The 24,508-nt window shown below is 39.0% G+C and overlaps 1 protein-coding gene across 10 annotated transcripts in view; it reads right to left on the bottom strand.

Moving 5' to 3' along the window:
• PPP4R1 (protein phosphatase 4 regulatory subunit 1) overlaps positions 1–24,508 on the bottom strand; it is a 67,563-nt gene that overhangs the window by 9,430 nt on the left and 33,625 nt on the right. For 9 of the 10 annotated variants that reach the window (XM_074878260.1, XM_074878238.1, XM_074878252.1 and 6 more), the window contains 9 exons: positions 22,070–22,212; positions 20,530–20,676; positions 18,703–18,810; positions 17,897–17,962; positions 15,448–15,606; positions 14,298–14,428; positions 12,267–12,784; positions 4,376–4,551; positions 195–290 (listed from right to left, as the gene is read on the bottom strand). In XM_074878260.1, the coding sequence (XP_074734361.1) occupies positions 195–290; positions 4,376–4,551; positions 12,267–12,784; positions 14,298–14,428; positions 15,448–15,606; positions 17,897–17,962; positions 18,703–18,810; positions 20,530–20,676; positions 22,070–22,212 (1,544 nt within the window). The remainder of the gene's footprint in view (positions 1–194; positions 291–4,375; positions 4,552–12,266; positions 12,785–14,297; positions 14,429–15,447; positions 15,607–17,896; positions 17,963–18,702; positions 18,811–20,529; positions 20,677–22,069; positions 22,213–24,508) is intronic. The other variant, XM_074878269.1, reaches the window with a different exon arrangement.

The following is a 24,508-nucleotide window of genomic DNA, read 5'->3' as shown; positions in this document are numbered from 1 at the left end:
AAGCAACTACTGAATTAAGCCATTATCTCTGGAAACATGGAATATTTTAAAACTACTTAAGAGGTTTGCCATATTTAATAGAAACTACATTACATCAGAAATGACTGAATGAAACAAATAAAAGAAATACCCACATACACAAACAAATTCCACTTATCTGATACATGTAGGAAAAGTAGAAGTCACTCATTTACCTGTACTTTGGATTTTCTTTCTTCTTCAGGGCTGAAACTACTGTTGGTGCTCAAGTCTGAATCATTATGAATATAGTGAAGTGTAGAATCCATATTCTATGAAAAAAGAAAAAAGGTCACACAAAATACACTCAAGGATTAAATACAAAACAAATGTCAACATCAAGAAGTGCTGTCCTCACCTCAGGGTCTTTTTCTTAGATTAAAGGAATATATGTCTTAATATCAAATACAATTTTGCTACAGCCCGAAATCAAAAGGTCTGTCAGATAAATCTTTCTGCTTTCAATTTCAAACACAGGCTCCTCTCATTCTGCTCCATCTTGGTTGTTAGGGAATAAAAATCACAGGAGAGGAGAAACTTTGATACTGCATTAAGGAAAATGTAGCTACCATATGGGTCACATTGCTACTCCACTGAAGGGAAAATAAGAAAACATCTGTAGTGGATTTTGTTGGATTTTTGCTGCTTTGCATTTGTGCTAGAAAGAGGTCAAAACAAAGCCACACTCACACTTAAGAGTAGAAACTGATGAGACTTATGCTGTTGCTCCTTTCCTAGAGGTGATTATTCTATAATCTTCTCTACAGATGAGCTTCACCTTATAATACAGATCCTAGTAGACCATAGCTGCTGACACCAGTCATTACCCTTTCCCCACAGTTCTATCAAAAGAGTTTTTAGCAATCATGCAAGCATCCTGGCTACATAGCTGGGCCTTGAAGGTAAGGACTGAGACTGTTTCAGAACTGAGCAGCAGAGGTTTGATACACACACTATGATAAACTGTGCTGCTGAGGAGGTGCACTGTCACTTTCTATACCAGTCGAGTTCCCCAACTACAACGGACTTTGCATAATCAGCCGTGAATTTCCAGAAGTACGTGATGAATATTTGAAAAGTAGATCAGGCTGTTGTGTGGTAGAACAGGACAAAGGCATTTGTGCTAGATATTCACAGATGCTGCAGGGTGAGCTCTCAGGGTCAACACACACACACGGGGAACATGCCTACTCTACCAGCTGTTTAGATCAGTTTGATAATGAGAATTTTCCAGCAAACTATAAACTTCTTCAAAAAAGCCTCCAGACCATCTGTCTTCCTTGGTTTGACTTCAGACAGTTGCTTTTTTCTCTTCCATGAGCTGCTTTCATCTAAGCACTGGATTGTAATTTTAGTCTCTGAGGTATAATTACAGGTGATAAAGAACAGGCAGAGCTGTGAGGCAATCGCATATTGCTGGCACAGCAGCCCAAGTCACCCATCAGGCTTATCAAGCAGCAGTAGGAAGGTGTCAAAGAACCATGGAAGGAACAGACCTGCAAGTGACTCCATAACTAAATGTGTACAGCAGCATACAATTCCAACTACAAAACCTCCAGACTCCTTGAAAACCATCTTTGCAGGATTTTAGTTTGCCAGTAATTCTGCACTCCTTTTTAGCATTTTTTTTTCCAGAAAAAAAGATCATTTTCAGTATCTGCCAGAAAGTCACCAGCTTTGATCTTTTTCAAATCAAGAAATTATGAGGCAGCCAGCACAACCTAGCCACAGTGCTTTCCATGAGTTGCCCAGGTGCATGAGACCAGAGGTTAGTCATCCATTCTCATCCAACAATAAAAATGAAAAGACTCAATCTCACAGTCTCTGCTACCCCAGCTCTAAAAGGCCAACTTTAAAAAAAAAAAGTAATACTTTATTGATTGAACTAAGTTGAACTTAAATATACTGAAGGAAGTCACAGATGGAAACAATTTTACCCAGCCACTTTTAAAGTCAAATATGCATTTCAGAAAGGAAGAGCTTCAGTACAGAAGAACCACAGCATCCGTTGGTATTTAAGTCTATGCAGTATCTCTATTCCTGCAGATGAAGTCCTCCATCTGTACTTTTTCCATGGAACACGTACCCACTGAACTGAGCATTGCAGAGAGCCAGGACATAAAAATTCAGCAGGGTTTAGCGTGAAAGCTTCTTCCATACCAAAGCAGTGAACCACCACCCCTGAGATGGAAAGTCTCTGTCATGGCCTTACGAATCTCTTTGGTGGGGTTTCCTTTAGCTGCAGCATAACAAGAGCTCCGTGGTTGTGCTCCACAGATCCCTGCTCTGTGCCATGGATTGCACACAAAGCCCCCCAGCACCAGGACAAGTGGTGCTGGCGTTTCCTGACAGGGCAGCTGGCCCAAAGACAGAAAAAGCCAGTCTTAAGGGTCCAGTCTCCTTGAATCTACCCTCTTCTTAAAGAGAGGCACTTGTGTCAGACAGGAGTGAGCTGATTTTAGTCCAGTTTCCTTTTTCTTCCCTCCCTTCACCTCCAACCAAAAAAAGAGGACTCCCACACCCATCCACTGGGAATACAACTTGGGGGATTACTTGAGGCTTACATTCATTTATCAAACCTTATAGAGAGCATACAACCTAAAGAAAATAAAAATGGTGCCTCTTGAGGAAAAATAAAACAGCTATCCTCATCCTCAAGAAACAAGCTTCATCTACGTCCCAAAATCTTATCTGTTCATCCTATTACAGCATTTATTTTCATTTGAATAGAGAATCTCTCTTTAACAGGTAGCATTAACTGCTTCAGGAGCCAATGCAGCTGCAGGAGAAGCAAAGTGTGATTTTGCTTTGTGATATGTGTGTAGAACTGTGAAGACTGCTTTTGAATATAAAATGTCATAGCTTGACTTTTTTAAATTGTCCAGTACCCTATTGACACATTGTTATGCTGAGACTTAAAAACAAACAAAACATGAAAGACACCAAACAAAACAAAAAAACCCCACCACAACAGGAGAAAAAAAACCCACCACCAAAAAAAAAAAAAATCTGTGAAAATCAGAGCTCTCTCTACTGCTACAGGCAACAGTCCACTCACTCAACAGCTCACAGTGTGATTCCAAAATTCTAAGTCACCTCTATAACATCTTTTCAGTTGTAAAATGAGGACTTGATTCAGTGCCAGTAACAAACAAAGAACTGACAGATTAAGAGCATCCTTTTAAAGAGTAAAACCGTAACATGCAAAACCAACATATACCAGCAATGTGACAGGTTCTTAAACTTTCTGTCAGAGTCATGCTCTGTAAAGAAATAAAATGCAGGACAGGTCCCTCTGAACAAACACCACCCTCATCACCTCCAAAAATTAGAAGGACAGAGGATACATTTACACTGCATTTTACAGGTTAGCATTAGAAAGGAGTGACTACAACAGATCCTATGATAAAGAAGTGTATCAAACCTGACATTAGGAGTTGGGGACAGGTTGCTATTTTGAAACAAACCAATCACATTTGTAGCGTTAAATTATGATTGAGTATAAACAGCAGTATTCAAGTAAATGTCACATTCCTCCACTCCCCACATGTTTTTGGGCTACATGGTAGTCCAACAGCTTAGGTGAAAAGTTAATTAAATGTCACCTAGAAACATTGCTCTAATTAAAGAAGGCTGAAAATGTTTGCACTGGACTGATGTCACCACCTAGACTTTTCAAAGACATTTATCAAAATTTCATCTGAAAATAATATTTAGGTAGTCTGATTCAATGAATCACTTGCTGTGGGTTTCTGGAGCATATTTTGGAACCATAGCTTTCTATATAGCTACAGCTTTTAATACCAGCAGAGCTTGTGGCACTATATGCAGTGAACATAGTGGGTTTGGCCTAATACACAGTACAGAACAGAACAGAAAATACTATCAAATGCCACAGACTTTAGACGGGTGGGGTGTTGAAGAAGCAAGTGCAAAAAAACTAAGATGTTACTGATTGCTAGAATCCACTTTCTCTTTCAGCAGTCCAATCCTACACTGCAATCCTGAACTCAATTTATCAGTAGGGCTCTGTTTTAAGGAAGGCAATTTCACAGTAATGAACTGCAGTAGCATTAAAACATCTTAAAATGTGATAGTCACAACAGATTTTAACAGAAACAATTTCAAGAATTTACATGGACAAGCATACAACTGGCAAAATCAAAGGCACCCAACGTAATTCATTTTAATTTAGTAGCTAGCACTTCAATACCAGCCAACAAATTTGAATGTCACACTAGCCAAAAGTAGGAAGCATTTGGCTGCAATTACTGCATGAATGCAAAAATACAGCTCTATTACTGGAGCCCTGGAAATCCTAATGGGGAAAAAAAAAAGTATAAAATTCACTTCTTACCTCAACAGTGTCACCAATTAAAGGCACAATATCACCCAGTATAGGTTTAAAATTTTGTCGGTCATTGATGGTTAGTTCAGTCTGTGAGTCTGTTCCCTTGCTGACACTGGCCATTGTCTCTTCTTGAGGATCCAAACTGGATGCTCTGAGTGCAGCAGACAACACCTCCACTTGTGCTGCAGCATATGAAAGAGAAATACATGAAAGTCTGAACTGCAGTAAACTTTTAGCAAGTCCACAATCAACTTTTAGACAGTGACTAATTAACTGAAAGATGGTGGAAGGACTATAGGGGAGGTACAAATTTAAGATTATTGACTGTTAGTAAATTCCAAACTGGGGACAATTAGCGTAAAATGTAAGGCAGATTAACACTCCACTCTTTTCCTACAGTGCTCAACCACACTACAGTTCAGTGAAATTGGTCTTTAGAGTGGAAAAAAAACCCCAGGAGTAAGAGACTGCTGTTATGGCAGGATCAGTTCTTGAAGAATCTCGGTACATATTAATGGTGCAAATAGCCTTTGGGGCGGAACAGCACATGAATATTAACTTATTGACTGGGTCTTTTGTGGGAGGTGGGAATAAGAGAGAGAAGGGAAAAATAATTCAAATGAAGATTGAGAATAGGTTTATTCCTACAGAAAGGATTTCGGTTCTGAGAGGCTGTGTCTCTATATATGGTCATTAAATCCTTACATTTTTATAGCAACTCTAAAGCAAGATCTCTATAGAAAGATGCTAGGCCCCAGTAAATCTTTTCTGGACAAGATACTTCAGTCTCCTTGCATCCTCCAAACAAATAATGAAGGTTGTACTGTTTGATGTCTTCTCATTCATCAAAAGTATTAGCACTTCACACTCTACCATCCACTCTTTTGAAAAAGATCCAGCAGTTCTGAGACTGCTCTGCTTTCTGCTAATTAAAAAAAGCTTTGCTGAGGAATGTTCCTTGGATATAGCCTGACCTAAGCAGATCAGGTATCAGAGTCAATCTTAGCTACAAGCAACAGAGAATTCAGTGCAGAGTGATCTACCCTGCCTCTCTCCTCCTCTACTTCTTTCCAAGAAGGTAAGCAGAAGTAATCTCCTGACCCATTAAATTTACCCAGCCACCTAGAAACTCTGTTCCTTACAGACTTTGGCTTTTCCAAGGTTTCTTAAATGCTCACCATGAAGTTAAACAACAAACCATATGCTTGCTTTTAATCCCACATTACCATAACAAATTACAAAATCTGCATTTCTCCCTCTAGTTTTTTTGATAGGATTATTAACAAAAATTAAACAAAGAAAGTTGGACTCATTTGTAGACAGAAGAAACAGATATCCAATACATCTGTTACAAGAAGCAAAATTGTAACTTGGCACAACCTTGGCTAGCAAAAGTTGGATAACATACTACAGGTTCATTAGTTTCTAGGCTGAGTCTGATGAGCAGGAGTAAAAGATAATTCCTTACAATATGCAATGCTATCTCTGTAACTGTGTCAAATTTCTGATAGAATAGCCAAATTCTTGCTGTATTACTGTAATTCACCTCAACAGGAAAAACCACAGCAAGTTAGAAACTGAAGAACAAAACCAACAGCATACTAATACTTCCACTATAAAACACATTATGTTAGAAAATACAGTTTCAATACATATCTATAATTACAATATATAATTTGTATATAAATATATAAAATAGGAATTTTACAATTTGTAATATTAACAAAAGCTTGCTATGACCTCACTCTTCAAGTGTTACTTCAACAATAAACCTCTGTACTTTAAGGCCCATGAGAATAAACAAGATCAAGGTTAGTAGATTCCACCAAAACTTAAAAGTTAAATAAATCACCGCAAAATCAGCCAAAGTAGGTGGTCATTTCAGAGCACCTACTAGGGCAAGAAACGTCTGTCTGATTTCAAGTTTATTCTCATTTGAGAAGTCAAACAAGAAAATTAAAAATAATTATATTCTGCTGCACATCAAGGAGACATTTTTCACAAACACTTCTTTCATGAAAGACAACTTCATGAAAAATGTATGCTCCTCTCATTTTCACTTAAAAGTCCAGAAAGCTTACCCTGACTAGGTAACACATACTGCTTCAACACTGAATATGTATTTACACAGAGCTCCAAAGATTACTTCCAGTAAGAGGAGTGAAGGTATCTACAGCAGTAATTGGGAATTTTCCAAGACATATTCCCCACCCACGCTCCACTGTCAGCCTGCACGCCTGGACCACCCTTGCTTAGGAGCTTAACAGGACGGAGACCACAGGTATCCTGATTTCCTCTGCCTGCCCTAGAGGAGATATGACACAAATGTGCAAATCCTCAGCTTCTTGTCAACTACAATCCCAAGACATAGGGATGAAGAACAGGTGAGGCCAAACTCCCAAGGATTTCTTTGATTGGCAAGTGCCATCTTTCTTCTTTGAGTGCTTCTCCATAGGTCCCATCAGCAAGGGTGACTCCAGTGCCATCATTCACTGAAAGATGAATGATGGGAAGTCGGTAAACATCTTAAAGTCCTAGCCAGAAAAGAGCCAAGCACAGTCATTATGGGAGGCTCCAGAATGGTGGACTGCTTAGTAAAGGAGGAAGAGAAAGAGAGTGCATGTGTGAGTATGTGCATATGTGTGCGCAGCTCTAGGGGGCTGCCTCAAAGATACTGAAACTTGAGACAGCATTCTAACCCAGCTGTCTTCACCATCCTGGGCTCAGGGTGCCAGGGCACATCCCCTGGTAACCTCATTACACAGTGACACAGTCCCAAGATCTGTGCTTACACCCTCCTGACTGAGGTGGCTGCTGCTGCTCTTCCCCATTTTCCATAAAGATCTTCCTTACAGCCACAAGACAGGCAACCTTTTCCAGAAAACCATTACAAGCAAAGGATAGGGCTCCCCTCTCACACATGACAGAGAAATGCCTCAGAGCTCTTGGGAAGCAAGGTTTTGAGAGGAAAGCTGGAAGGGAATCTGCTGGCTAACTAGCTTTCACAACTACCTTCAGTAAAAATTGGAGTGTAAAGTCAGTTTTGTGCATAACACAGAACCCACGTATTGAATTGGTAATATTAAGTCAGTGTTCACTGGATCTTAAATTACCTGCTAATTAACTCTTTCTTCCTTTGACTTTTGTTTCAGGTAAGATTTTTTCAGCAAGGAATTATTTACTCTTGGCTACTGCACCTGCATCCTAAAATAACTGGCACAGCCTCTAAATTCAGAACCACATTTTACCTGGCCTTATTAAATTTCCCAGTCCTTAGGAGTTTCTGTCCTTTCAATATGCTTTGGTTTTTTTTTCCTGTTTCTCCTGATGTTTCACTAGAAGACACTGATATTTTTAAGTGGCATGCTCCCTTCTTTTTTCTGAAGGAACTGCCTTCCTTACCCACACTTCTTACTCAGAGGCAAAAGCTATGGGCTGCATTAATTGTGTACGGAGATGCAAGTAATTAAAACATAAAAATAAGGAGTTTCTTCTCCACTTTCTCCTCACCTACTGTTCCATTAACAATATATTTTAAGACTTTACTGCAGGCAGCATTAGCAGCCTAACTTATAAACATAGTTTTTATAAGGGAATGGGATCAATTTACCCTGCACTTGGGCTGGTTTATTCCTATTAGGTCTCCATTTGGCAAAGCAGCCTGTAACTGGCATAAAGCCACAGTTAGCCCCAGTAACCTGCAAGTCAGGCTTTCTCTCTTCCCCCAAATAATATTAAGCAAGGCTGACATTACATGATTTATCACTTTCTATGCAGAACATAAGGAGATAAATAAAGCTGAAGAAAGCATCCCTGGAAATAAAAGTAAAGAAATAAAGACATCAGATGAAAGAAAAGCAACCTCTGAAGTAAGTGAAGACAGCAGCAGCCTCAGTGAGCTGGAAGAAGGTGACCTGAATAAAGACCCTGTGATAATTTCAGAAGAGCTGGCATACTTCAGAGGAACATGCAGGTTTCCATCCCCCAGTTTAAGACCTCAGGATGTCCGGCCAGTGGATTGGAAAGGTGTTATTGACGGGCATTACATACCACTGCTTAACTCTACATAGCTTGTGTAGCCTTGCTAGCCAGTCAAGTTTGTCTGTGAGGAGACAGGCTGTCTTCATCTTGGTTGCTGACTGCTCAACTACCCCTTACTCAGATTTTTTGGCAACAAGCTAGATAAGGAACGAAAGCCTCAAGGTAAAGATTTTTGGGAGTGAGATTCAGTTAGAGCAGTTCACCCCTTTCTAAGAATGAGATTATGGAAAATAGTATTTTCTATGATGGTTACTGGCCACTGTTAAAATATTGTATTTGCCAGAGACCTCATCAGTCTCCATGCCTTGGAGCAAGGATTTGTAGTTTGAAATGGAAACTGCTCTGATGATAGGGAGGTGCACTACAGAAACACAGAAGACACAGTCAAGTTACAAACCTAAAAACCCCCAAAACAAGCAAACAAAAACAGGAGAAAAAATCCACACAGCCAAACAGTTCATTCTGTGTATGTAAACAGTAACCCATTAGTGCTTGGCAGCCAAGATGTCTGGAAGATCGGGGTATGCACTGAACACATTGTACCCTGGGCTGTACCAGCTGGCAGTGCCTTTCCTTTCAACTGATCCTTCCCCTTGGCATGGTATGCTGAGGTACCCCTTAGATAACAACTGAGTTGTTCTGTTCTCAATACTTCTGCTATAATGATGCAAGCAGGTGAGAGAAGTAGCACCTCACACAACATAGAAGGGTGAGGTGAGATATGTGAAGTAGAGGAATGCAGAATCCAGAAAGGGAGATAAATGAAAACAAAAAGGAAGTAAGAGAGAAAGTACATATAGAGGGAGGGGATAGAGGTACAAAGGTATAGTAGTTGCTATAGATGCATATAGAACACAAAGCACAGGGAAAAACAAACAACTGTACTCCTCTGACTCAAAGAATCATTGCCAGTTGAACTCCAGTACCAAATCTCCACATCTGCCTCAGCTGTCCAGGGACTGCCTCTAAAACCAACTACCAAAATGGAAATCATCAACCTCCGCTGACTGTACCATGAAGGTACCATCACCAGTTATTCTGCAGAGTCAAATAATAAAAATTCAGTGTAATCTTAAGACCCTTCAAAAACCCCGTGCCAATGACTCTGGCCAATATGGTTCCGCACAACAGGTATTAATTTTTTTCCTTTTTTAAGTTTAGAAAATATTATCCAAAACAAAACATATTAAGAGAAGGATGCTGAAGTTGCACAGTCAAGCACTGAAAGGCTAGGTACAGCCAGAGTTAAGGTTGTCTGAACAACTTAACCTTACTGACACATGCATAACATCCTACACTACAGTCTCACTCCCAAATTACACTTCTGCTAACTCATCCCCACTTCATCTTGTGATGTCTCTAGGATGCTTGCCCCATTTGCTATAGAAACCAGAAGATGTGTACCTATGGGAGCTCTTCAGTATGGTAGGCCTCCGCTTACCCACCACAGAGAACACAGCATCTTCCGCTCCCATCCCTTGGCTGGGAATGCAGCGATAAAGACAGAGGCACGGCACGGAAGCAGGAATCCAGGACTTGGATAACAGCAAACCAATGAAGAAAGTAAGTGCAAGAAAAAGGTCACAGGGATTTAAAAAGAAAGAGAGAAATAAAAGAGGAAAAAAAAATTCCTAGCTTGCCCAGTCCTTGCTGTTAAGAACCAGTCCACTCACAGTACAAGACTCAAAAACGTAATGGCTAGTCTTGCAAGGAGGAATGGGGAGGGCAGGGAAAGACCCTAAGCACTACTTGGGACCAGGGCTGTTTGGCAAACAGTTGTAAGCCACATATATTGGAGACAAAACTATTTGCGAAATTAAGAAGTCTTGTAAAATTTCTATGAACTTAACAAATTAAGACAGCCTTTGGACTGAATATTTATACCATCAGTTTGCAACAACAGCTTTAGATGGTAAAGATGGAAGCATTATTCCTGGTATTGACATGAGCAAAGAGGCAGTCTGGGCTCTGATCATCTGGATCACTCCCAAAGGGAGTCTACCTCCCTCTTGTCACAATTTATGGAGTGTAAGGTCCAAAACACAGGCATTAAGTCAGCTACTCTGAGACTAAAGTCTGGATAGCCACCATTTCTATGTGTGCTTTGGTGTTTGAGACAAGCATGCAAAATAAATACTATTCTATCAGTTTTAGTCTCAATTTCCTTATGCCTCAACACACTTTGTGTAAAATTAAAATAGCAACATTACCAAATCAAAACAGGCATGTTGTTAAATTTCATATTTAGACCGAATAATGAGAATACAGGCAAGAAAAAAGTACAAGGTTTAGAAGGTGTGTTTCATGGGGCTTCAATACACAGCCTTGACCAAGTCAGAAGTACTGACTGAAATACAAAGGTGACTCAGGAATTAAGACCACTTACCGCAAATTAGAATAAATGGCACTGATAACCTTAATTCAAGTCTTTCCTAACTTGTGGGCACTGGGAACCCACATTGTCAACCTAGTAACAGTTCTCTACTGAAATGCACAAGTGCTAGTCAACAACTGCACAGAAAACCTCTTGACAACCAGTCAAGAGCACTAGAAAAAAAACCCGAACTACTCTGAAACAAGACATGCACACATGACAGAAACAACCATGTAACACAGGGCAATTCTGGACATACAGATATATGCCTACATAAGTCTTCCTTAAAAGTGTTTAAGGTATGTTCTGCAACTGGTCAGAACAGGGTTTTATAAAACAAACCTAAATAGCAGGGCAAGTTTTAACAGCGGGCTTCAGAGATGGGTTATGTGGAGACTGAGATCATTAGCAAGGCTGAAATTTTTTTCTCTCTTCCCTTAGAGAGTGCCCAAAGCACTCCTAAAGCAACAAAGTTTCATCTGCTGACTTCACAGTAGTTCAAATAGAAGCAGTCCAAAACAGATTGAAGAAAAGTTATTAGCATATCAACCTACTAACAACAAAGAGAAGTTGAAAGCAGCATCAGTTTATTCTAAAATATTTTACCCACTCCAAGCTTGCCCCTCTTTTTCCTTCCTACTTTTTCTGGTAGAGAGGCATGCTTCCCCCTAGGGATTCTTCAGCTCCAGATAAACACAGCTTTTTCCTTAGTGGTACCTCTGGACTTTTGGACTGTCACAGTCAAGCTTGATATGCCTTAGAATTTATTATACAAATACCAAGAGAAACGTATATCCAGCAGGTACGTGTGAAATAGCCAAGGCATTTTAGCCCAGGAAGTATCTCTGAGGTGCTGCTCCACCAGCTGGTCATACTTATGAAACCCTTCTCCACCCTTCAAGAGCTTTTACAATGAAAGATGTGTGTTCAGTTCCAGAATTGAGTTTGAATCAATTCTCAGTTTGACCCAACAAACTTGGCACACTTAAGTTGATAACGTGCGACTGCAATAATAAAGACCTTGCAGAAAAATGGAGAAGACTAATTCATTAAAAATAAAATGGATAATGCATAAAACAAAAACCATTTATCACACTTCAATATTTAAAAAAAAGAATTTAATCTGTCTTCGTATTTTGCAAGTATGCTAATTTCAAATTAATTTCCCAATCAACAGCTTACGCCATTGAACGATCTATTTGATTATGCTGTCAAAACATGCAGTCAGAAGTTTATACTGCTAACTGTATGTGTATTCAGTTTGTGGAAGGAGTTATACTACCCTTAAACATCTTTACATAAATGCAAGTTCTCTTTTAGTTCATCACCACTTTTCACAAATAAATCAAAACAGATACAATCTCTTTGAGGACCAGCAGAAAGTAGTACTTCTGACTTAAAACAACTGAAAGGTTAAAGCCCAAACTGTTAAAGCAACATATGTATATCTCCAAACACTAAAGACGCTTATCTTTACTATACCTTTAACATCTGGATCATCTATATGGGGTTCCAAATTTTCTATCATTTCTTCCAATTCTTTCCTTGTTGCCATAGGAACGTTTGGAGACACTGGCATAGCGAGTTCCTGAATTTCTCTATCGAGTATTATCTCAGAAGTCTGCTGAAGCTCGAAATCAATATCTATTTCAGGAAGTGGAGTCCTCCAGAAATGGAAAGAGTTATACAATTCCTGCTCTGAAAGAGAGGTTTCCTGTGAATTCAGCCCAGTCTCCCGCAGACCTGCTGTACAGCAACGAGAACTTAGCTCATTCTCATCAGCCATTTCCCCACAAGATTCTGAAGACAAAGTGCAATGGAAGGATGACTCAGTCTGGAAATCACTTTCCCTCTGGGAGTTATTTGACACTGTATTTTGATCTTCCATGGCATTTTCAAGTTTTGTTCCAAAACTGTCGTTATCAACATGTGAAGACAGATCCTCTGTCCTGTTGTGCTCATCCTCTGTTGTGACATCTTCTCTAGTCCTGACTTGTTCACTGTTGAGTACCAAAGCAAATGAACATTTAATAACCAAAATATACTTGTTGCAAGCACATGCTCTTGAAAATTCACACACATACTATCAGCTTACTATTTATCAAACTAGATTTACTTAACAGCATAGAAAAATAATTCATAGAATCACGGAATGGCTGAGGTTGGAAGGGACCTCCGGAGGTCATCTGGGCCTAACCCCCTCTTCAAGCAGGACCACCCAGAACCAGGTGCCCAGCATTGTGTCCAGGTGGCTTTTAAATATTTTGGAACACAGAGACTCCACAGCCCCCCTCGACAACCTCTGCCAGTGCTCAGTCATCCTCACGGTAAAAAAAAGTGTTTCCTGATGTTCAAAGGGAACCTCCTGTTCTTCAGTTTGGGTCCGTTGCCCCTGGTCCTGTCATTGGGCACCACTGAAGAGAGCCTGGCTCTGTCCTCTTTGCACCCTCTCTTCAGGTATCTGTATACATTGATAAAACCCTCCCTGAGCCTTCACTTTTCCAGGCTGAGCAGCTCTCCCAGCCTCTCCTCATAGGAGTGGTGTTCCAGTCCATCATCTTTCTGGCCCTTCCTGAACTTTCTCCAGTATGTCCATGCCCTCTCATAGTGGGGATCCCAGAGCTGGACCCAGCACTCCAGTTGTGGCCTCACCAGTGCTGAGCAGAGGGGAAAGATCACCTCCCTTGACCTGTTGGCAGCACTCCTAATGCAGCCCTGGATACCACTGGCCATTGCAGCAAGAGCATGTTGCTGGTTCACAGTCAGCCTGGTGCCCACCAGGACCCCCAGGGCCTTTTCTGCCTAGCTACTCTCCAGCTGGTCAGACCCCAGCCTGTACTGGTGCCTGGGGTTGTTCCTCCCCAGGTGCAGGACGTTGCAATTCTCCTTGTTGAACTTCAAGAGATTCCTGCCAGTCTATTTCTCCAGCTTACTGAAGCCCCTCTGGATGGCAGCACGACCCTCTGGCACATCAGCCGCTCATCCCAGTTTTATGTCATCAGCAAACTTGCTGAGGGTGCACCCTGCTCCACCATCCAGATCATTAATGAAGATGTTAAATAGGACTGGACCCAATAGTGACCCCACTGGGGTACACAACCAGCTATTGGCCTCCAACTGTATGTTGCTGATCAGCATCCTCTGGGCTCAGCCATTCACTGTCGGCCCGTTCAGCCCATACTTCATCAGCTTCTCCATGAGAATCTTATGGGAGACCATGGCAAAAGCCTCACTGAAATCTAGGTAGACTATAATCACTGCCCTCACTTGTCTATCAGGTCAGTCATTTCATCGCAAAAGATATACCCTAAGGCATCTGAAGTTACTGAATAGTCATTTATTTTTAGTAAGTAACTAAAAATTCTGGTAGTCTTAAGTAAGATGAGAAGTCCAGATATTTCCATTTACCACGATAAATAATTTATACAGGAAAGTGAATTTTCTTAACGTGCAGTTCATACAGAAGAAAAACAAGGAGGAAAAAATAATTTGTAGATTTAGAAAATTCTTTACCTGTTTTCCTGTGCAGAACCACAATCTTCTGGGGTTTTACCATCTTCTTCTTTAAAGTACTGGCCACTGCTGGATGGATTAGCAAAAGTTGATATGAAAGGCCCCAGAGATTGAAAAGCAGCTTGACGGACCTAGTGGAAAGGGTCCAAGGTGGAAAAAAAAAAATTATATATCAATCTTGCTGTCCTATGAAACAAACACCTGCCACTACAGCAGAGGCTCTTGTCTGGAAAGAGTCAGCCAGCTGTATACGTAAGGTGCTAAGTTAAAAAAAAAAAAAGCAGGGTAAAAACCAGTTAAACCACAGGTAACTAAGTTGACAGGCCTATTCCCCACAACCATAGAAATCTCAATTATTTAGATAGTAGAAGCAGGTAAATTTGACAGCTCAGTTGAAAATTTTAACAACTTGAAAGGAAAAATTTTGTGCAGTGAACAGACATTTCACTACCATAAGTTTGACTGATAAGCTCTGCATTTCTTTCCCTTTCTTATTTGTCCATGTTGCTCATTTGCTCCTCCTTTCTCCTACTATTTGTTCTCCTCTTCGCAACAATTATCTACCTCCATTTTTTATTATTTGATTAATGCTGCTGGGCTACAACTTGCATGACTTCCCAGGATTCAAGAGTTCATGCTCCTGTGCAAAAGATCTACTTTTGGCTCTCAGAAGTAGTCTGCTCAGTAACAGACTTAATAAGGTTTGAAGATTAGATCTTCAAGAAAAAAAAACACAAACAAAACAAAAAAATCCCCACCATACAAAAAACCCAACCAACCAAACCCAAAAAGCAAACACCACCACCCCACTCACCCCGAAAAAAGGAGGTGGTGACAGGGAACCTGAAGAAATACAAATAAATCACTTCTAATTTTCCAGTTTTGTTAATGATTTTCAGCAGTGCTAAGTTACAGACAGTTCTGTAGCTAAGAAAAGCTATCCCACTGACAGTTTTTCTTACATGGTGCAGTGAAAATGCGAGGGACTCTCTACACCCATTGACAACCTAAGCAGTCCAAGAAGAATTTTGCTTGAGGTGCGTGAAACAAGTTATGTTATCCACACCTATGGGGAGACGTTCTATGTGGAGTATCGCAGTAAAATCCTTTAAATATGAGAGCTATTCAAGAAATAAAAAGCAATTCTTACCCATCGTGAAGGATCACTAATCAAATTAATAAAAAGGGTTGACAATTTTGTCCTCCGGACTTCCTGTGATGTTGCACAAGAAACTGCCATGAAGCATTCAGCACAGGCTTTCCTAACTCCCCACACATTATCAGAGCAGAGCTGGAAAAACCTCGGCAGCTGTTAGGAACATAGTGAGTAAGTTTGCAAATCTTAACAAGCAGTACTTGTTTCAAAGCAAGTTCTTTTTTCACATTCATTTCCTTCATCTGGTTCTCTGCCCTCATACTCATATGCATTAGTTTAACATTGGCAAGACAAGGAACACACATTCAGTAGCACCACCCTTCTAATCAGTTGCTCTCATGTTACTCACGGATACAGATAAGGAAAACTCACCTGTCTGAAGAATAGCAAAAGAGTACTAACCTTCTAACCCGATTCATATACAAACCAAAAAATCCTCAGAAAACTCAACTCCAAAAATATCCCCAAGCCCAGCAAACCTTTTGTAAGACAAAACCTCATCTCTACACCATTCTTTTAAAGCAGTTAGCATTGAAAGGAACAAAAACACAAAGAATACTGGTGCATTAACATTTTACCTATCAGAGACCACTTCAGATTTTTGTTAAGATTCTCACTGAAATGCAAAGGAAGATCATCTTCAGAAAGAAAGCCTTTTTTTTTTCCACCTAAACTTCTCATTGTCAGATTTACCAGTCTTTGTCACCACCCACACTACAAAGCAGGTCCTGAACTGCATACAGGACGAGGGCAATGAGAGAAACACTGCATTTGGTGCAAAAGAAAATCGGTTTGAACAGAGCAGTGGTTTTACTAATAAAACTGAAGCATTTTGAAGTTGTTTGGTTTTTTTTGGAAACAGTAATGGTAAGGATGAAACAGTGGACAGAGCACAGGTGAGGAAGTCAAAGACATTCTGGTCATCATCATATGGCTGCCTTTGCTTGCAACAGGCAGAGTGGTATATGACGACTGTTGGTACAGCTCTGTTTATCATTGATGTTCAGCTGTTCCTACTTTCTGCAGCAAAGTTTTCTGGGATTTGCTTCTGATTAAAAAGAGCATTTATGTTACAAAATTAAGTTCTACCTAAAGCCACTCAGATTTTTGCCCCCCCCCCCCTTTTTTTTTTTTTTTAAATAAGCTAAAAAGAGCAGAAAAATGGCATTTTTCCTGTTACGGAAAGAGATCCCCAACCATCCAGTCACATGTTATTGTTTTCACATTAAATAAACACCACTTTTTAATTTCATAGTTTAACTACACCCTCTACAAGGTTTTAATTCAAGTTCATGACACATATCACTAAGAGGGCATTTATGTGAGAGAAATCAATTTATATTCCCAATCAAGAAACATATGGGATTTAAATCTGTGCAATGATACTTCATTATCAGATGGCTTGAATCACACAGTACCTAAAGGAAAATGCAGCAAATGCTGTAAGAATGTAAAAAAATGCCCTGAGGGTCACACTAGGCCTACCTGTCCCAATACCACATCTGCATCAGGCTGCAGATCCTCTTGTTGAAGTCATGCCTGCATTTACACTCTTCTCCATATAAGTTCCTCCCTAATTCATGGCACTGACTTGTCAACCTCCTCTGGCCCTTAACAAGTTCACTGGTCACATCCCCAAGAGGAGAAAGCTTTAAGAAAGATCCCAGGCCGATTTCTGCTCCCTAGCCCTGTTACGTCTCCAAACCTAGCAACATCCATCAGCTCCTTGGACCTGCCAGGGTGGCACCACTAAGGGATCCTCTGCTCATTGCTCCATTCAGCTCCCTGCTTCTCCATTTTGAATTTGTATCTCTTCCCTTTACTTCTTTTGTTGTTGCCCAGATTCATTTATTTTCTCTGCCTTTCTCCTTCCCTTCTTCCCAGGAGGGCTGTGAGGCTTTGTTAGAGTCAGGAAAACTAATTTTAAAAGATTAAAATCGATGAACAGGAGTATTAAGTGATGCTGTTTAAAGAGACCACATAAGCCTCGCCACTTCTAGCAGTCTACACCCCCCACACTCTTCCTGTACCTGCAATCTCTCGTCACATTTATGGACATTAGAAGACATATTGCTGCCTACTTCTTGCCTAATGTATTTTTGAACTTGCAAATACTCCCTGCATCCACAGCCTGAAGTATTTTCTTCAGTCTGGTTTAAACCCTTCTGCCAGCTCTAGAATTGAGTACCCCTTAGCTCTAGACTGTGTGACTTGGCAAGGAAGAGTTCTGTATTCATAGTAACTGTCTCTAAGATTTTGTTAATGTCAATCATAGTCTCATGTCAGAAAAACTGAAGAGTCACGGCTTTTTTAGTCTCTCTTTACTAAGGGTGTGTAGTAGTTGTCTAATCATTTCAGCTCCCCTTTTTCTGTACCCTGTACCCCCAGCTCCACTACTGACTTGTGGGAAAAAAAAAGAAAAATCCTTTAAGAAATGTCTTACCAGCATTTCTTCAGTGGCTTGTTGCCCAACCACACTGCAGATATCTCCAAAATTGGCTGCACATACCTTGCAGACAAAATGCAAGAAATAACCACTAAGACCATAGTTTTAATATAGGAAACAAAGTCAAAGGAAAAAAATAAGCAGCTCTTAAAACCATAAAAACAGGTTTCAGTACAAACTCACTATCAGCTACTTTCCCATTCCATCAGTCCCCATGGTTTAAAAAAAACAAAAAACACAACCCTAAAAATTGTCGTCTTCATTTCAAGCTTAATCAGCCTTTTTTAATCACAAAAGAAACACCCCAAAACTTAAGTGAAAGGAAGGAGGATAAAATGCATTTCAAAGTACTGTCAAATTAAAGAATACAAACAGTTATCAAGAAAAATAAAATATGCAGTGGCAGGGTGAAACCAAAACACAGCCTCAGCACCTAAATACCATGATGGAGTACTGGTTTATTTCATCTTAATGAGCATCTTTAATTCCATCTACGCACAGAGATATGAGCTCTGTTACAGCTGGTTCACATTTTCATGGCTACCTACACAATCATAAGGATAAACAGATTCTTTGTTTCTGATAATAAAGGTAGGGACTCTGGAAAAAAAACCCTCAGTGACAACTATAAAAATCTGTCAAAATGTGAGCTACAATGAAAGCTATGGGGTTACTTTTATACATGTCACAAATGGGATCTAGCAGAAAAAAAAAAAAAAAAAAAATCATTTAGTGAAATACAAGTTCCAAGTTCATGACACTCCTTTCACAGATAATCCAGACCAGATGGTGATAATTCATACCTTACGAACATGAAACATTCTGCAGTCACAGCACATCTCACAAAACCTAGGAAGAACAAGTCTTTCCGTGATGTCCTTTCCCACCATGGAGGCCATTTTGCACATTATCTAATGGCAAGACAGACACTAATCAGGGATGCTTGCACAACACACAATTCCATGTCAGTTACAAAGAGGTTTATGTTTATTTTTCATTCTGATGCACAATTTTATTGAAAATTGTGAAAAATATTGAAAAAATCCATTTTTTGAATTGAAAAGATTTGGCTGCTTCTGCAAAACCTTTTTCTTTTTTTTTCTTTTCTTTTCACCCTCCTCCTATCGAGATATAACACAGCTGCAGAAGACATTGGTCCTTCAAACTAAATCAAATTCTTAACTAATGGAGATTAACTGAACTCTCAGAAATTACTCTCATATCTTACCAAACAGACTTAGAAAACTAAACCAAGTACAAGATTCTTTCACTATTCCAATACTTAACAAATATATATTTATAATTAATAGATAATTATTGACAATTAATATGCTTAAGTAACTTATACAACTTCTATATGATTTAAATATGAATTACAATACACTATATTGAGCACATTCAACTCCCTAACATAAAATTACTGAAAAAGCATATCATAAAGGGAGTTTTTCCCTCTAACTGCTCTTTCATTCTGACTTTTACTAAAACGTTCAAAGACAGTAATCTAAAAGAATTTTATGTTTAACTTTCCTAATCACATCAGTAGAACTATTTAAATTCCTTTTCCTGTAATAACAAATTATTATTTTTCTAACTTCTAGGGGGTTGGTGAGCTACAGAAACCTTTGTCAAGTTCCAGTATCTTCTAAACAATGAAGATAGGCAAAACAATTCTGCTTTAAATTTTATTCCCTTATGTATTTGTAAGCTTCTTCAAAAAAGTACTAGAAATATGGTGCCAAGCACAATAGTGCCCAGCCTGCTTACTTATCTGCAAGTCCAGCCACATCACAAAAGTGAAAAATTAAATGAGGTCTCTCTCAAACAAAAAGAAAAAAAAATAATTTAAATAAGTTACCCAGCAAGAAGCATCAACATAAACTGCAAAAATTCAAGGGAAACATAAGGACATACATCATCTGCCATTTCCCCTTTATAAATTAATTTATTAATTTACTTACTATTTTAATTTGACACATAATAAATTTAAATTAAGGTTGTGTCTAATGGAAAAAAGAAAACCACCAACCAACCATGAGTTAATCAATTCAGATGCTTATTACTTTGCCCAATAAAACAAAATCAATAAAGAGAATAGACATACAGCAAAGACCAACCAAATTCAAGCATTAAAGATTTTCCACTGATGGAAATTTTCCACATATGGAATTTAAATTTCCATAAAACAAACAAACCTGAAAAAACTAAAAGAAAAAAAAAAAACACCAAAAAAACCAACAATAGCAGATGCTTTAGGAGTCGATAAAATTAATCCTCGGTGCTTCCTTGTCCAGCTGGGTCTTCTTTACAGCGTATATGCCATGGTTTAAACCCAGCCAGCAGCCAAACACCACACAGTTGAGTTTCCCGCATCTGAGGATATCGCAGGAGTCAGCACACCCGAAGTGCAGGGGATGAGCCTCTCCCTGACAATGTATAAGCTACTGAATTAAATCTAACCTTCAGTGTAACACAGCATGGAAAAAGTTACAGATTAGTTATGGACACCAATATAATTTTTTCTTTTGAACGCTCCATCGATGTGCAACTTGAAAAGACACTGCCATCACTGTAATATCAAGCATTCAAGCAAACATTACACTGTGTGATTTGGTACTGCTGTTACTTACAGCCACAGCTTCAGTCTTCACATCATCATTGCTGTCTGGAGCTGTCAGATCTATCAGAACAGGGCACACTTTGGTCTCCACATCGTATCTCTCTATGAGTTCTTGCTCCAAGAGAACTAACAATGCTGCCTGGCTTGTTTTTCTTACCTATCATAAGATGACAAAAATTGAACCAAAGAATTCAAAGGGAGTTTTTTGGTTTATTTAAATATGCATCCCGTATTTTGGAAGCTGTACCTATATACTACCACACACCTACACTAATTGCACTCAGCAAGAAGCCAAGTGCTCCAAAAGCACTTTTGCAAACACATCATGTTTGAAACAAACTATGTCTGAAGCCAAGAACACCTGTGTATTGTAAACTAAGGCAATGCCGTTATAAAAGTGTCCACCTACATGCTCCCCAGAACACAGACAGCAATGTCAAAAAAAGTAGTGATGGCAAAGCTCATGCGATACATAAAGAAAAGCAGCACAACTACTGCTTTTTGGGAGTAACTTGGGAGTAACAAAGTTCTAAGGAACGTGAATTTTATTCAACAAATCCTCTTTTTCTGAGATTAACAAGTTTGGCTGACAATGAACAACTGTGCTTATTTCAAATGTATTTTAAATTCTAAGACACAATTTTGCTTAGTCCCATCTAAAAAAGGTAGGACTGTACAAAACCAAGATAACCATTAATAATTGACTTCATACATGGCTAACCCCTGCCTCTCAAAAAAAGTAATTTCACCAGAAGAGAAAACATTACATAAAGAGACTATATACTGCAGTGCAGCCATTTTGAAAACACATTTGAGATCTTTGTTTCAGAGCAAACCAGCCAAATTAACTATGAAGTATCAACAGAGGTTAAAACAATGAAAAGAATTGCTGCATCTGCCAGCAAGAGAATATCAAGTAGAAGTATGCTTGTTGTACTATACATGAATTCGCAAAACTACTACTAAGAAAAATAGGTTTGGGTGTCTACTTTTAATTATGGAAAATCAAAAGGGGCAAAGAAAAGAGTGACAAACTCAGAGGCCTAAAATACTTAAAATAATGTACCACCTAGGATTACCCTAATCTGAAATGATGCAGAGAAGCTTGAAGAAAGCTTTAGGCAAACTCATAAATGCACACAAACAAACCACGTAAATTCAATCCAAAAGCTTTATTGGATCAATACACAAATAACTAGTCGCGAAGGTACATAACGGTGTTAAAAAATTGAATTATAGCAAGGAGTCAGTTTTTCATGACTACTGTTCCTTTTTGTCAGAATTTAAATTATGTAAGCTTATCAAAATGACTGATTTTGTCCATGAATATAAAATACCAGATAAATGGCCCCAAATGAGAGCAGATCACGTTAGACAAAAAAAGTTGAAAATTTTCTTTAACTGAAGTTCAGAGCACCATGTATTTCATGTCCGTTCAAAATCTTTTTACCCTGAAATATTACAGACTTGTATGATGCTAAATTATTTAAATTTAGCATTATACCAGGTATATTCAACCAGTTAATAAACTATTTGTAAAAGACACTTACCTGGTTATTCTGGTCTGCGAGGTATCGTACCACAATAGGCAGTAAGTATTTGGAAAAAGCATATGGTATTGAAGGTCTATTTTCTTGACAGAACATAGCAATATGAGGCACCTGTTCCATCAGTTCTGCCCGTACTGTTGGCTCTGTCAGGGTCAAAATAAAACCAAAAAAGCCACAATAAATGTTCACAATCATACTGTCAGAATAAGCTTTTTACATACAAAGTATGTTCTCATGTGTTCATGGCAGTGTGTTCATGTCAAGCTTCATTTTGACAAGCACCATCTTTTTGCAAAACCAGGTACAACTACACTCTGTACTGCTAAGCTACTAAAAATACAGGTCCTACCTTCTCAGTGAAAAGCCAAGAGGTATAACAGAGCAAGCCACCAAATGTTATATCAGAAGCTGTCTGAACTCCCTATAAGCACCACCTACTTCAAAGCAACCTGCTAAGCAGAAAGTCAAGACAAAATTGGTACCACTGTGAGAAAAAGTGAACTGAGGGAGACTCCTGGCCACAGCCTCTCAGGGCAGCAAAGATCCCACTGAGCAGGACAAGCAGCCATAACCACAAATACTTTTTCATTCTTTGCTTTTTAAGGCTACTGATATTTTCGTCAGATAGAAAAGGTCCGGCATCTTTCCAGTTGCTTCTGTTAAACATTTCAGGTATGTTTTTCAAAGTTGGTGACTATTTAAAAAAATATTTCATTCACTTATTAAATTCAGGAAACAGTGCACTGCTTGAATGAATCCTAATCCCCACAGAACATGCACATCTATTTGGTGGATGAGAGGAGAAGCAAGAAAATAAATACAAGTGTGGATTAGATTCCAAATATTAAAAAAGCTTCAATTTTAAAAGTACATCATCACCACATGCTGGATAGGCCACTCATCCACAGGGAAGGAAAAAAAAAAAAAGTAATTTCAGAACTAAGTATTTCTGTCCTTTCAGAATTTGCTGACATATGTGGTTACATTAGAGAACTGTTACCTATAAACACACATAACAAAAACCCATCAACTACTCTCAAGTTACAGTAATTTGATTTACAATGTTTTAAGTAATAAGATGTATACTGTCCACAGGCTACACATGCCTTACTAAGTTTTTACCTATGAATTGTTCAGGTAGATCTTAACGGTATGACCAGAACCATCTTCCTTGAAATACTTGGAATTAACATGATACATTAAAAATACAACCTTTTGTTAGATAGAAGCATGTAATTTGCATTTGTATTTAACATGGCCAATGCATGCACCACTTGGCTTTCTTGAACACTGGTGACAAGTGACAACTTGGGCCTGAATAAAACAAAACAAAGATAAAGCAAATACCATGCTGTATGCAGTCTTTTCTTCACTGAGGACAGAAAAGATCATAGCACACAAAGTAATCAAATGCCTATAGGCTCTATTTCTTTGACTACAGACTTAAATTACTTTTCCTACAGAAAAACATACCAAAATCATCTGTAAAGTTTATGAATTGCCAACAAAGTTTCAAGATACAAAATTAAATCCCAGACAAATCAATACTGAATAGGTTAGCTGTTCATAACAATAAAGAAAAAAAAGTCTCCCATCCGCTCTGTTTCTCTTCCCAAAACATTAACAGGAACACACAGGACAAAAGCCTTTTTATTTCAACTTCAGATGTTCTGAAACATGCGTAGGTGGAACTCCATAAGTAATACACACATCCTGAAGTTTGTATTGAAGAAGTCAGATCCTGAAGACGACTACTCAAACTATGTGCAAGTTTTAGCCGACTTGAATTAACAAAAATGAACAGATAAAATGCTATGTTTGTAGCACTAAACAGGACAGTTCACCAAAGTAAGCACCCGTAAACAGGACAAGCATAATAGTTAATAAGATCATTAATTCTGAAAGCTAAATTCTACATATCATATTAATGCAAAGAAAGGAAATACTACTTGCAGTTTTTCTAAAAAACATAGAGAATACAAAGTTACCATCCTCAGTTTAAGTTTCTAATTTCAGTCTAGCTTTCTATGGGGAGCTTGCAGCACCTCCTACTATTAACACAAGATAGGATAAACTGCAATTCTTCATTAGGATAAGGTTTTCGGGGCGGGGGGGGGGGGGCGGAAATCATCATCAACCAAAGCAGATCAGCTGTTTTCAAGACTAAAGTTGGCAAAACCATCTATTTTCTTCCTACGGTGAATTCTGGTCCTCTTATCTGAGAAGGTCTAAGCTTCTTCACCCTGGAAGAGGGTCTTGAAATGTGTCAGAGAAAGAAGTCCTTTTACAATTCAACATGTTTTTTTTCTGTCTGTGTGAAAACCTGCCCAAAGGTGGCTAAGAGGCCTTGAAAACACCCTGAAAGCACCTGCCCCATAGCTGACAGAGAGTACAGCAACTACAAACTGAAGAGTCCTTCCCTGCCGAGCACGTTTTTAG

Source organism: Strix uralensis, chromosome 1 (genome assembly GCF_047716275.1).
Source record: "Strix uralensis isolate ZFMK-TIS-50842 chromosome 1, bStrUra1, whole genome shotgun sequence".
Taxonomy (NCBI): Eukaryota; Metazoa; Chordata; class Aves; order Strigiformes; family Strigidae; genus Strix; species Strix uralensis.
Note: the sequence above shows the minus strand (reverse complement) of the source record. Positions and strands in the feature narration are given on the sequence as shown.